Source organism: Vidua chalybeata, chromosome 3 (genome assembly GCF_026979565.1).
Source record: "Vidua chalybeata isolate OUT-0048 chromosome 3, bVidCha1 merged haplotype, whole genome shotgun sequence".
Taxonomy (NCBI): Eukaryota; Metazoa; Chordata; class Aves; order Passeriformes; family Viduidae; genus Vidua; species Vidua chalybeata.
This window is the reverse complement of record NC_071532.1, coordinates 44,736,682-44,751,396: the sequence shown is the minus strand read 5'-3', so window position 1 is coordinate 44,751,396 and position 14,715 is coordinate 44,736,682. Positions and strand designations below refer to the sequence as shown.

General features: G+C 38.0%; 1 protein-coding gene across 2 annotated transcripts in view; it reads right to left on the bottom strand.

The window, feature by feature from the left end:
- Nucleotides 1-14,715, bottom strand: part of MTR (5-methyltetrahydrofolate-homocysteine methyltransferase) — a 50,485-nt gene that overhangs the window by 21,053 nt on the left and 14,717 nt on the right. Inside the window, exons 8-18 of one of the 2 annotated variants that reach the window (XM_053937180.1) lie at nt 14,126-14,220; nt 10,347-10,447; nt 9,931-9,992; nt 9,106-9,173; nt 7,830-7,906; nt 6,599-6,711; nt 5,091-5,231; nt 4,210-4,395; nt 3,453-3,632; nt 2,343-2,459; nt 2,103-2,243 (exon numbers count right to left, since the gene is read on the bottom strand). In XM_053937180.1, coding sequence (XP_053793155.1) covers nt 2,103-2,243; nt 2,343-2,459; nt 3,453-3,632; nt 4,210-4,395; nt 5,091-5,231; nt 6,599-6,711; nt 7,830-7,906; nt 9,106-9,173; nt 9,931-9,992; nt 10,347-10,447; nt 14,126-14,220 — 1,281 coding nt within the window. Of the gene's footprint in view, nt 1-2,102; nt 2,244-2,342; nt 2,460-3,452; nt 3,633-4,209; nt 4,396-5,090; nt 5,232-6,598; nt 6,712-7,829; nt 7,907-9,105; nt 9,174-9,930; nt 9,993-10,346; nt 10,448-10,558; nt 10,620-14,125; nt 14,221-14,715 lie in introns of those variants that run through there. The other variant, XM_053937181.1, reaches the window with a different exon arrangement.

Below are 14,715 nucleotides of genomic sequence, written 5' to 3'. Positions count from 1 at the left end.
TTTTAAAATTCTAATTAATTTGGCACTAATTCAGTTTCTGCTGGAATAGGTTATGTTACTCCATATCACAGACGTGTTTTCAATCAGTCAGCCTACAAAACTGTTTGTCACACAAATAGACTGCCCCAAACTACCACATATCCTCTTTGTCTCACACTCATACTCCCCTTGGCTAGGAACACAGAGGCCAAAAGGGCTTCATAGTGCAAGGAAGTTCACAAGCACCCACCCCAGGAAGGCTTGTGGAAGAGCACTTTATCCAACACACTTCAGGCAAGTAAGTTCTTTTTCTTACTCTGTTGTTAGACATAGTCTGACATCTCTCAGACCTTATGAACTTCCTATACTTTTGAGTGCTCATCAGCAAGTTTTTAAAGATAAAGCCATTGAAACAAGACCTCACTCATGGGAACAGAAAACAGAACAAGCTTTCATTCATTTTTATACAAATATTAGCTAACTTCACAGCTTCTTGTTTCCTAACCTTATTCCCCTCATATGTCTAGATTGTAAAAGAGAGTGAAAGAAGGAATAAAATGTTGTCTGGAGACAACAAGAGTTATACAAATTCTTAGTTATATTAAAAACCTGACTGGACATGTCCCTGAGTAACCTGATCTTGGCTGGCCCCTGATTTGAGTAGGGGGCTTGTAGTAGATGATCTCCAGAAGTCTCTATCCACCTCAGGAATCACCTTATGTGATTCACTGAAATGATACCAAGTGCTCTTCAACCTCTGGCCAGAAAGTTTAACAAGGGAAACACTCCCTCCTAAAAATAACCCATGACACTGTAAGGTGTACATGCAGGAACGAAAGTGTTTGTGAATGTCTACAGTTATGTACATCATGGAGAAGGGTTTTTAATCTCAAACTTCAAATGAACACTGATTCCCTAAATCTGCAAGGATTAAGTTCCTCTTTTTTACCACTAGACTATTTCACTCCCTCAGTAAAACTACCGCCACAAATAAAAGCAGATTTTCCAACAATGGCTTCCCAAATTTACAGACCTAGGACTCATCATTCACTTTCATTTCTACTTTTAAGGCTCCATTTAAATTCACATTCATCCTTCTGTAGAAACACTGCTCAAGCAATTCCTTTCTAACTCTCCTTTATTTTTCTTCCTCTTTATGCAATCTTGAATACCCCAATGGTGCAACTCAGCTTAAACAGACAAGATCACTCCCAGGTAAATTGCTTGGATACCAAGAACACCATATAGAACAGCCTAAGCACAAGGGATAAAGAGAGTCTTCCTGCAGTAGTTTTTAACTTGTTGCCACTGTTACTATAAAGCATGCACCACCACTGGGCAAAATACAAACCAAGTGAAGCTCTGCACAGAAATACTGCCTCCAGGAGCTACAAAATAGGCATACAAATCTTCTTTTGCACTTGAATCTAAGAGCCACCTAAACTAGAGAGATTTTTACTGTATCTCCCATTCAGAACAGAATTTCACCAGTTACTTTACAGACAATTGTAATCTTTGTCCTTTATCAGCATCACTAAAACATCTCAAAAACACTAAACAGCTGATCCTCAGTCTTGACACAATACATGAATTGGAAGTCTCTGCACAGCCACAAATCAGAAGCAACTATTTCACCTTTTTTATATGCTCCAAGCAAACCATTACCGCCAGAGAGAGGTTTACTCTGTCTCCAACATTGCACTTGTAATTTAAGTTCCAGCACCAAGATCAGTTTGCTTATGAGTTGGTCTTTTTTCAGGTTTTTGTTTGTTTGTGAGCATTTCCTTTGAGGGAAAGTTTGTTTGGGTTTTTTGCTTCTTATTTTTTGAGGGTTTGGTTTTTTTCTTTAGAGAATGTCTATGCAGCCTGGTCTCCTGAAGCATATGAAAAACTCTCGCCCAGGTTCTTCCATGGTATGAAACTGGAGAGGTTTGATCTATCACCAATTAGTAATTTTATTCTGTGTTAATACTGAAACACTTGTAGTATCATCAGTAGATTGTTACACTCACAGTTATACTGACACATGCAGTTTATAGGCTGTTTTACCTATGACCTGCAGGGTGGTGGTGAGGCTCAGGTGTGAAGCTAACTACTGTTCAAAGCTTAAAACAGGAAGTTACCTGAGCATAATGTAAAAGTTTCTCTGTCGCATCAGGATCTTTATTCCAGATTAGATTCTCACACAGCTGTAGCAAATCCTTGTGGATATCATCATACACAGGCAGATTTCCAGCATTCACAATTCCCATGTCCATGCCATACTGGAAAAAAACATACAGAATCCTCCAGAGAAGGCTGTCAGACATTAGCACTGCACATCTGCCAAGCGCAAACATATGGAAGCCAAAAGCACATCATACCTTAATTGCGTGGTAAAGGAACACTCCATGCATTGCTTCTCGAATGGCATCCATTCCTCGAAAAGAAAAGGACAGATTGGAAAGACCTCCACTTATCCTAGCTCCTGGCAGTGTTTCCTATAGGAATTGCATGCAGATTTTTAGAAAAGTGCTTTCCAAAAAGGAAATGTAAGTAAAGCATTCAGTTCATAAAACAGTTGGCCCCTGAGCTCAGTGCACTGGCTATGTACCCTTTCTCCTTTCCCTATTCTAGATCCTTCTAGTTACTCAAATTCATAAAAATCAAATTCAATTCTGCAGGAAAATTTACAAGTAAAGTAAAGATCCAGCAGCTACTGTGGTTTCTATTGCCACAGGTGCTATTCTGAACACATCAGTTCTCCCACTGCAGCATTCAGTATTTTCTCCATGCAAACCTACTTTTGGCTCTTCCTGTCCCCACTCCTCTGCTAACAGGAGCAGCCAGTCTGCCTGCCTGCATGTCTCAGGAGCAGGCTGCAGCTGAGCAGCTAAACTCAAGGGTGCAGCCCCACTTCCAGGAGCCCTGTGGTGACAAAGCAGCCTGTGGGGTGTTCAGCCTCAGACTGCTACTGACAGAGCATCTCCACATCTATCACATGTTGTGAAACACAACGGTGTGGTTTTTACACCTGCGGTGTATGCAGGTGATGTTCCTCACTGCTATACTTCTTTACACATATTTTGGCTACATAAAAAGTCAGGTTGCTGAACAGAAGTCAGGCTGCCTTCTACAGAAACCTTTTTACAAAAAAAAAAAGTACTTTTGCACACCTTCAAAGAGGTCCTTTTAGCTTTCACATAAATGTGATTATTACCTCATTTAATTAAGGTAGTATATTTACAGGACAGAAAATGGATTGAAATATATTTATAGAACTATCTGAAGTTGTTCTGCTGGAAATACAGCAATATTGGGGAATGTTTGGACTTCAGAAGAGTAGTTCTCCTCACTAGGCTAAAACGTCTAACATTTTTCAGCAGTCTTTTGTTGTTTGAAGGGAGGTGGGGTGTTTTTTCTGTTTTATGGGGATTTAGGTTTTTAAGTAACCTCAGCAATATACTTCAAGTTAAAATAATCTTACAACTCACTTTTATGGTTTTAGTAGCATTGATAAAATTTATGGCATAAAGGTTATGTTCTTCCATTCCAGTTCCTATGGTCAAAATATTAGGGTCAAATATTATATCATTTGGATTGAAGTGCACTTTTCCCACAAGGAGATGATAAGCTCTGGAACAGATTGCAATCTTGGTTTCTGTTTCTGTTGCCTAGTGAAGAAAAAGAATTCTGACATGAAACTTATAGACCACACAAAAAATAAAGTCTCCAGAAACCACTTACAGCTCCAACGACTCAAGACTGAGAATGTGAACATCACAAATATTAGAAAACAATTATACATAAGAATATTGCATTTAAAATATTGCCACCCCTACACCTGGAGTTTTCACTCAGCTTATAAAAAGCAATCCCACTGCCCAATGTTTCATCATCCTATGCAAAGCTTAATATGTGATTTTCAACATCACTAAATTAATTCAAAGGTTTCACTCTCATGAGAAACAGTTTCGGAACTAAAAATATCTTTTATGAAGGAACAGTTCAGCATGTCTGAATAGCAAAAGACTCTCTTGAACTAACAGAGCTCCACTTAGTACATGGATTCTTCAAACATTTGAGCAGCGTAAGAAATACTTACAAATCAGGGTCAAAACTACTGCTAAGGTTATGTAGAACTTCTCTAAATCAACTGTGTCAATGAAACAAAACAACTTTGTCTTGAAAAACAGGAAGAAAGCCTTACACTTCAAAAGAAAAACACCTCTCCTTTCAAGTAACACTCACCTGCCCCACTTCATCAAAAGCCATAACAACCACAGCTGCTCCATACAACTTAATTTTCCTCGCTTTCTCCAGAAAGTCTTCCTCACCTTCCTTTAGACTGATGCTATTTACAATGCATTTCCCTTGGCAACTTTTCAAACCTGCTTCAATCACTGAAAAATTTGAGGAGTCTATGCATAATGGCACCTGTAAATAATAGAGATGTAAGCCAGGAGAACACACAGAAGTTACAAATTACAGTTCTATGTGCTGTTTGTCCATTTGGACATAAAAATGCACACAACATTAATCAGCATTTATTAATAAATGCTTCCACATGATAGTCAGAGATTCACTCTGCTTTAAATGCAAAACTCAAATGAAGATTTATTTCAAGAGCTTCCATGGCAGCTCCATCATATATCATATAGAGATCTCTACTTCTTCATAATATCTTGATATTATGATACACAAGATATGTAATATCACAATACACAAGATACGTAATATCTTGTGTTTCTGATCTAGATACTCATTTTCAGAGAAAGCACATTGCAAAACTATTTTAAAAGCCATTCTATATCCATAGCAACTTTAGGTTTTGTAGAAAGCAATACCATTATACACTGCTAACATATACATTATGGCTAATAACTGCTCCAGAATGAACCTGCATTCAGCTTTTCCAGCCAGTGAAAAGGACTGGCATACATTTATGTGAAAACAGACAGAAAAGCCTCTGTTTCATCCAAAGGCCTTCCCTATTACAGTATCACTTCCTCTCAGGGGACAACTACATCTGCCTAAGCACATAAACTGGTTATTAAATGAAACGGTATCAATATCTTCTGCATGCAATTTACAAGTCAGTAATAGGTTCTTTATTGTGACTCAATTACAACCTTTGCAATATCAGGTTCCGAAGAAATCAAGTTACAAAATCTGGTCATTGCAGTGGGGCCATCCAACATCCCATCATCCATATTTATGTCAAGAATCTGGGCCCCCATCTCAACTTGCAATTTGGCTACACTCAGGGCTTCCTAAAGAAGAAAGTCAGAAACCAAAACAACATTGAGAAGAAAAAAATCCTAGTTATTCTCAGGATAACATTTCACTTCTCCAAACTAAGCATGCAGTCAAAACTTTTAAAATTTGTAAGACATCCTATAGGAAAATAAGGAAATTATCTGTAATGTACAACAGTACAGAACAGTTGCTAATGTGGAACAACCTATAATGAATTTGTTTACAGAACATGACATCAGAGACCTGATGTGCTGGTAGCATCTCTGACTGTAGAAAGTTGGTCATATGCTTATTTGAATAATTTAAGATTTGCATGGTAACAAGGACTTGTGACTGCACAAGATGACAAGAAAATACAGTCTCTGTGATGGTATGAAATAAAGGCCTTGCATCAAAAGCTCTGGTGTTTTGTAACAGGATACTTAATTTTTAAAGGCCGTTTAATATTTTTGCAAGCTGCAGAATAATCACAAGTGCTAAGAAGGAAAACTAAAGCTTTTCCCCAGTCTACATAAATATCTGAACACCCATGTCTGTTCACTTTCTCTTTTCTGTCATTCTGCAGAGTCCCCAACAACCTGTGTTAAAAGGTCTCTTGATTTAATAGGCCTAACCTGCTTCATGACTTCTAGGAGCCTAAGAGTCAGACTTCAAAAAATAGCAAGTAAGGCTTTCATTCTGATTTGATGTAACATCAGAGTATACTCTGGGGCAGAGACTCAGCTCTCAAGAAAAGTCACTGTGCTATTTGTTTCAATGTTACATCAATTCACACCAGTAAAGAATGAGTCTTCCAGCCTCTTCATTTCTGCCTTGCAGTAGTTTCAAGAAAGCATTACCTTCTAAGTATCTTTTTCTGTACCAATGCTCATGTAGCATGTTGAAGGCAGAGATCAAAGTAGATAGCAATTAGATGTAATCATAATGCTGAGCAGAATTGGGGAAGTGAGGAAGGGGAGAGGGAGCAAGAGCTGCACAGTGCCTCAATCTATCCCAAGTTAAATGTACCTCATAACTTGAAAGAGGGGATTACATCCACCTTCTTTCCCCTCTTCTCTGTAAACCAACCCCTAGATGCAGCACAGACCAGGACATTTTCTAAACCATTACCAGCTGTATAACTAAATTAAAATTTCCTGTAACATTTGTCAAAAAAAAAAAAAAAAAAGTCCTTGTAAAGCCCTTCTCACAAAGTTATTAGTAGCTGGCAAGCAGAGAAACAAAGAACAGTGAAAAAATTAATCCTCCACATTTTTTTACTGGTGAAGAATAGTGCTTTGTGCCAGCAAAACAAACAATAATAGTGTAATGGAGCAAGAGAAAATCAGAGCATCAGCTATAAAGATTATTGTTCATATGAGATTATTGTTAATATGTATACTTCATAGTTGCCTGCCATGATGAGTTTAGCAAACTTCCGTGATCCTGCAACATTGCAGCGTTCACCAATATTAACGAAGTTGGTGTATGGCCCAATCCTGAATGGCTCCAGACCTTAAAAAGATATTTTTGAACATATTTGTTAAAACAGAAAAGAAAAAAACTGCGTAAGAAAGACAAAATCTCTTTTCTGAACTGTAAAATAAAGGTGCCTCTCTTAATGAATAGTGATTTCTCAGCACATCAGTGCTCTAATGAGTAACTAGCAGAGCAATGCAATGAAACAACTGCCAATACATACACCAAATCTTTCTGATCTTCCTCAGTGACAACCAATAATTTACCTGATCCACAAAAAATAACAACTAACTTTTCCAATACAGAAGTTAAGCTATGATTCTTTGGACATCTGTGTGTATGTCCTCTCAACTTTAAACTATTTTACCTCATGCATGACACCCTGAGAGAAGCAACAGCCCACTGAATTGACTGACCAACAAGGTCAGCACATAACCACATACCTTAGTCCAGCGAAACAAGGCCAGTTGGGCCCTTGGGTAGCAGGCAGGGTAGAGGCAAACAAACTCTACAGCAGAACCAAATAAGCTAAGGTATGACATCACAGGCCAACCATGATATATGTTATTTATGCTAAACTCCTTTGACCTGAGGTTAAAATGCCAGACTGAAAAGATGGTACTGTTTACTCAGATACATGGCTCAAAGGTTTGAAAGAATGCCCGAAGTGTGGAACATACAGATCTAGACTCTGTTAAAACAAAACATGTTCAAGACCTGGATGTATTGCTGGAACACAGTCCCAGTATGACTGAATCAGATTCTGAGGTGAGACAGGGCAGCCCTCACACAGCTGGTGTACAAGGATCTCATCCCAGCTCTGCCAATAACTGTAAGCAAATTACCTGGTCTCTCTGTGCTTGACCCTCCCTGCTGTAAAGTGAAGACAAAGATACTCATTCACCATTACAACACATCTGACACTCACAGAGTAAATATGCCGGCTTGATTATTTTATACAAGATGGCAGCAAAAATGTTCTACTACTCCTTTAGACAAAGCAGTATGACTTAGATGTGGTTACACATCCGTAAGCTTGCTGGAGTCAGGCAGAACCAGACATTCACAGCATTGTTCTAATCGGCAGAAAACAGCCAATAAATTTATAAAGGAAACTTGCATTAGTTATGAAACTAAACTGTTACACACTTTACCTGACAGCAGCATGTATCCTTGAGAGAGAGAAGGTGGAACACGAGGCTTACAGAATTTCACAGCTTCAGCAATTTTTCTGAGTTACAGAAATGAGAAAGTGAAGTTTTCAATTAAAATTAAGTAACTCCAGACAAAACTCAAAGAGCATATATACCAGACACATAGCTAAGAGACAAGATGGTAGTTTCACTTTGTGAGGCCAAAGGCAAAAACATACTCCCAGAAGATTCTAACATAGCTATTTGCAGGAAATATGTAATGCTGAAGGTTTTTAAAGTACAGAATGAGATACAATTGGACACTTGAAGGATTTCAGAATCAGTTCTCAACCACACTGACTTTTACCATATTCATGACTTGCTGAGCTGAGCAACTGCTAATGACTGAAATACCAAAACCAACCAACAAAAAAAAAAAAAGCCCACAAAACACAAACAAAACACAAAAAAAAAAAAAAAAACCAAAAAAAAAAAAAAAACCAAAAAAAAAAAAAAAACCAACACAAAACCTCGAAAACAAGCCAAACAAAAACCAAACAATCACCCCCCCCCCACAAAAGCAAAAAACCCAAGAGACAAACATTATTCTGTACTGAGACACATTTCTCAGGTGCCAGAATGACTCATGCTGTTCACATTCACTTTCTCTTCACACTATTCAGGACTGACACACACTGTCCTCTACTTGTTTACATGTCACCTCGTCCCAGTTTATATCAGGGTAAAAATTAATCACAACAGCCCTTTCTTTTTTGAATTTAAGTGAAAAAAGGAGGCTTTCCCACTGACCTACTTACAGTGACAAAATCATCAAATGCTCCTTCTGACTAGCCAGGACCAGTGCCAGCTGTACAGCATTCATAGAACTTCTGTTTAGGAATTTCCCCAACAAACACACACACACATCCCTTCCTTCCATCTACCATCAAAGGAAACCTTAAGTTTCATCTTGTGGCTAAGATTGCAAAAAAAGAGAAAGAAGATACAGTACAATAAAGGAGAGAACGGGAAGTCTATTCTATTAATCAATAAAGAGGGAAAAGTAATTCCAGAACAATTTTAGATGACAAAATCCAAGAGGCTTAATCCTTGTCTGAACCGCACCTCAACTAATTTTTCATGATATGCACAGGTTGTTCCCACTTCATATATTCCTGCTATTGGCATTCAAGTGATCCACCTTTTCAGGAAACTCTAAGACAAGCCATGGCATATTGTGCCACAGAAGCAGCACTTAAATTTACTTTGTAGTCCAAAGCTGTAGCACATGAAGTACCTGATATGTGCTGGTGTGGTACCACAGCAACCTCCAACTATGTTGACCAAACCATCCAAAGCAAAATTCTGTAAGAGGAAGGAACATTTTGTTCAAAGTTATTAAAGCTATGTTATATATACATTTATTTTATTTTATATATACCTTTTTAATGTATATATAAATTTTATTTGTTTTTCTTCACATATGAAGCAATTCAGGGAGCTCAGAAAAAAACCACTAAATTAAAAAAGCAATTTTCACTATATTGTCTCTTTAGGATTTGTTTTGAGACTGGATTCCCAAGGCTAACCAGCAATTTCAACAGGTAATTTCAAGAGACTACATTTGAAACTGGCCTATTTTATACTGTGTTCTTGCTGACACGCTGCAGCTTCAGACACATAGTTCTGTCTTGCACAGATCCAGTGGCATGGGGAAGGACACCCTGCACTGTAAGACCCCCAACATCGGCAGTTCCTGTACTTTCAACTCTGTTAAATTTTGCCAAGTTCATAAACACCACTCCGCTTTTTGAACAATTCCCAAATATAACAGTAAGAACACAGGAGTGCAATGAGTAATATGCACAGATCAAGTGACAGGAAACCTAAGCTTAGTACATAAAAGTAATTAAGGTTTTCAGTTTCCTAAGTAGTTTTCCTAATGTGATACTTCAAATCACTATCATTCAGCAAATTGCCTATAAACATTCCAAATTACATATATAGCTATCTGAAGGGGAAAAAAATCCAGCCCCAGTTTTGTAACAAGTATGCACAGGATACAAGCAGAGTTCTTGTCTACTAGTACGTCAGATGTGACATCAGAAGACGTATTTTATACCTTTATATGCTTGGCAGTCACTTCTGGAGTTTCATCATAACCACCAAAAGTATTGGGAAGACCTTAAAACATAATTTTTTTTTTTTTAGTATTACAATTTGTTTAAAGTCCAAAAGAACAGAACTAAATTCCATAAAAGGCACATTTAAAACAGCTACAATTGTATGAGGACTAAAATGCCTCATTACCCTTGCAATCACTACTCAGCAGATTATTAATTATGCAAGAAAATATTCTGGATTCATTGTTACAGAACTAACAACAATTACTTTCAGTTTAAAATATTCTTACTTTCTTTTTAATAGTAAAAGCAATCATCTTTTTAAGCTACTTCAACCCTATAATTGCTAATGAGATGGAACAGGTTAGCTACATTTCACGTGCCTGTAAGCATAGGAACATGGGCATCAACACACCTGCGTTGGGGTAACAGATGATGTAGGCGGTTGTACATTTTCCAATTGTTTCAATGAATGGACGCATTTCAACTGCCCCTAAAGCACAATTTAAGCCAATACTGGAAAATAAATTTTCAAAAATTATGTTGAAGTAAAAACACCTTTTACACACAGATGAATGTTAGTGCTGGCAACTGCTAACTCCCGCAATCATCTAAAACAAAACCAACCTGATCTCCAATTTCTTTAATCATCATCATCAATACAGCATGACTGTGCAAAAGGAGAACCCTCAGGTGGAAGAAAAGCACGAGAGGGAAGGGGGCTGGGCTGAATTGAACTGGGAACAATAAATCAAGATTTCATTTCAAAATCCAGGAGGAAAGTGGCAGCATTTTGACAGCAACTGCAGCAACATGACGGCTCTGTGTTTTCTAGGTAAGAGAGAGAACAAGTGGAATGAGAATGGCAGATGGGAAAGAAGTCTTGTGCTACAGGAAAAAGTATGAAAAAAGGTTGAAAAGGCAAGACCTGCTTCAAGCTGCTAACTCATCATTTTCTTTACAAATTATAAATTATGTCAACTTTGGAAGAGAGCAAGTGCCTCCCCCAAGAAGCCTCATGGCAGCACTAAGCTTGGGCAACTGCATCTGCTACATCTTACTAACCAAGACAGCACTACAGCAGAAGAATTTTTACATTAATAAGTTTCTAAACAATTTTACCAGTATATGAGATATAATCATATTTTCTTTCATTTAATGACAGATACATAAATGAGACTTGCACTCAAAATATCTCCATTTGTATTAAATACAGAAATTTCTCTTGCAGAAACTATGTAAGATATCTTTTACATGTTTCCTGATCTTTCTGCAGCATTCTAAAAACCCCCTTATGAGCACTGCAGAACTGGGAAGGTGTTCATAGAGCGGCTGGAAGAGGAAGACGTAAAAAAGCTTTCTCCTTTCCTGGAATAACAGTCTCAGAGAGGATGCAAGCTAACCCACTGAAACAGGAATGCGTTAAGAGCCACGTCTCCCAACTGACTGAGCTCCACAGGCAGCTGAGCTAATTAAGCACCTGTATGCCCACTTAGTTTCACAGAGGTCAAAAGCAGAAAAGCCCTGCACAGGACTGGGAGCATAAAATGGTTTTTGACTTTTCTCCTGTTTCCAAGGAGAAGGCAGGGCATTGGTAACTTCCTAAGTAGTAGCAATAAATGCTTACACTCAGATTTACTTGTTGGACAGAATGAAAAATTGTTGAAATCTGAGGGGCTTACAGCAACATCCAAACTAAGGATCTTGAATATCACAGTCACAGATCAAGATCAAATAACACACAAGCCCCTTCTTCCAATAACTTAGAGATGAGACAGTGAGGGTTTGGTTGATTTTTTGTTTTGGTTTGGTGTTGGAGAGGGAAGGGTACATGTTATTTTAAACAGCAACCTCTACCTTCAAATTGCTTTCTCTAATACATCTTATACTAGCCAGAAAATTTTGAAAATAATCTTTTTTTTCCTCATTTCAAGATTTGGCATTTACATATCTTTAAATCCATCATACAGATTCACTGGGTACAAACAGCAAGCCCAAGGAATACACAGTTCATTACAGCAATGAGGTTCTGGAATTTATTTCAAAGTGTGGGCTCCCTCACAAACACAAAGTTTTCAAAGCAAAGCAAGTTAAGAACAGTTAGCAATACTGCCCTTATCAAATGCAGTATATTTCCTACTCTTAAGTCATTCAATTTACAAGCTTCCAGCTCATACTCTCCACATTCCAAACTGCCTGAATTATTACCCATTACACAGGTTGCTGACAAGTATATTCATGAGCATGACACAATCCAAGCATTACTTTTCTCAGAACTGTATCAAAGACATACATATTCATTCAGAAACAAAAAGTAGCTTCTGTGGCCAGTACCCTCTTCTCACAAGCAGTCAAAATCATGTGAGAAAACATTTGGGAAAAGCAAACTATTAACCATGCCTTAAAAGCCAGCAGCCTTGAGCCAGATAGCTGATATTCTGTCACTGCTACCCTAGTGTAATAGCCATCACACACCCATCTTAAACATCACCTCCCTCTCTTGCTCATTTCTCCACAGCAGTCATACACAAACTCCTGTAAAAGATAAGGCTGCAGAGCATCCTTGGGACTAGAACAAAATCCACATTATGGCCCAAAACTCAGTGTAGGTCTTCTCAATGCTGCTACAGTAGAAACAATCATAGGATCTGAAACAACACATCTGAGCATCTTTCATGGCAAGCAGCTTGACACTTATCTTTCAGCACTTAGTAAGTACAGTTCATGAGTTTCTCAGCTACCACTTCCATCATCCAGACACAAAGCACACACTTTTAAGGGTGGGGTCCAAACCAAACTGAATTAAGGATGACACATCACCCTAATCAGGCCATACACAACCCAAAGAGAAACACATGAACATGTATAACGTGATTCCTAGGATTCTACCATTAATCAGCTTCTTCACAACCCTAAAGCCACTCTGCACCAATTTGGCCACAGAAACAACATTAAACGCAATCTGTTCCAACCACTAAAACCCTTCTGCTACAGTGCTGTATAGTAGCCTTTTCACAAATGAGAAACAGGCCCTAAACATTGAGACCCATAAGATAGCTTTTATGAAATACGCTTTAATAAATTATTGATTTCTGCTCCAGTGCCCTTCTCTCTTCTTCAGAAGCAAGAAGGAGCAAAATTATCTGAGAGGGACTCATGCCAAATATGGACCATGAGGCCGTGATGCTGAGAGAAGAAGTCAACTACCACCCTATTCCAAGAGGCTCCATATGTTACTTCTGGAACACCGTCTGGTCTGGGAAAGTGGAGCCTCAAGGGCAGTCAGGAAAACTGTGAATGCAGTGTTCTGCTTCTGCATCACTGAGATGACAGATTGCATGGTTTAGCTGAAATTTTGTTGTAAAAACAAACAATGACTCACCATAATGTGAATGGTGTGCACTACTAACAGTGAACTAAATGCTTTCAATAAAAATATTCTAAGAAAAAAACATCTATTTCTGGTGTAAGCTTTTCTGTGAAGAGAACCAACCTGAGAGTGAAAAAAAGGCAAAGAGGGAAGAGAAGACAAAGAGGTAGGGGTAAAGAAGGGTAAAGAAGAATAGATAACCAGGGGAAGGTACTAAAATTAACATGCAAAACCTTCACAACGACCAAATCTGACACATTATCCATTTGCACAGATCTTAACCACATACTTATTTGAACTTTTCTGCCTTGATAGAAAAGAATTAAAGTAAATGGAGGCATCAGGAGCTCTCAAAACAACCATGCATATCCTTGAGAAAATCACTCAGGGCACATTTTTCTAAAGTTCAGTAAAAAGAACACTGCAATAGTATTTTATGCTTTGTTCTTTCAACACACCCTAAAACACTCTCAGATGGCAGTGCTTCCCTCTAAGAGATACAAGTCCTGCCTGTACCAGGGATTGACTCCTTGCACAGCACAAGACAGTAGGAGATGGCAAACTACAGTCTCAGATTTTGACCTAATTGTGATTTCAGTGTAAACATAAAGCCCCAGATTATTTAAAGCAATGAATTAAAAATTCAGCTTTCTTTGGAAACACAATTTCTGTTGAGGGAACAATAAAAAACACATTAGCAATGCACATGATTACATATGATTACAATTTGTATAGCTTCCATTTAGCTGGAAGCAAGGGTTAAAATAGAAAAGAATCTCAATCTACAAATAATTACTAAGAGAATGAATGATACATTTCCTTACCAAAGTGGCTTACTGTGGGAAACACTAATGACAAATGCCTCTCCTGTCTGGCCAGAGAGGGTACGCCCAGTCTTATCCACAATAGTTCCAGAAACCTAAATATCAATTCAACACAGAGAAAGGAGAAGAATTAAATGCACAACAGAATGGAAAATTAAAATGGATGAACTGCTATAACTCAAAGTAGAGAAACCTGTGCTCCACTCAAAGTGATGAGGCACAACTCAAACAGAAAAATTAAACCCTTCTCACCATATAAATGTTTAAATATTTTTATAAGAGAAAGAAGACTGGTTCAAAGTTTTTGTCTTTCCCTCTCTCCCTCCTCTGAGTCAAGGGGTTAAGTTAGAAATGTAGTTAGCAAAGATCATATACTGTGATTACAGCTTAACAAGAAAATCAATTGATATTAGGTGGGGATAACTGAAACAAGGTTGGAAATGACAAGGTGATATATGAAGTATTGTAAGAGTTCAGGAGCCATAAATACCACTGACTTCTAAGAATAAGAGGCAGTTTGGACTGTGACCAGCAAGTCAAGGAGCCCTGCCAACTTGACATGGGTGAAGAATTTACCATAAGGAAGACAT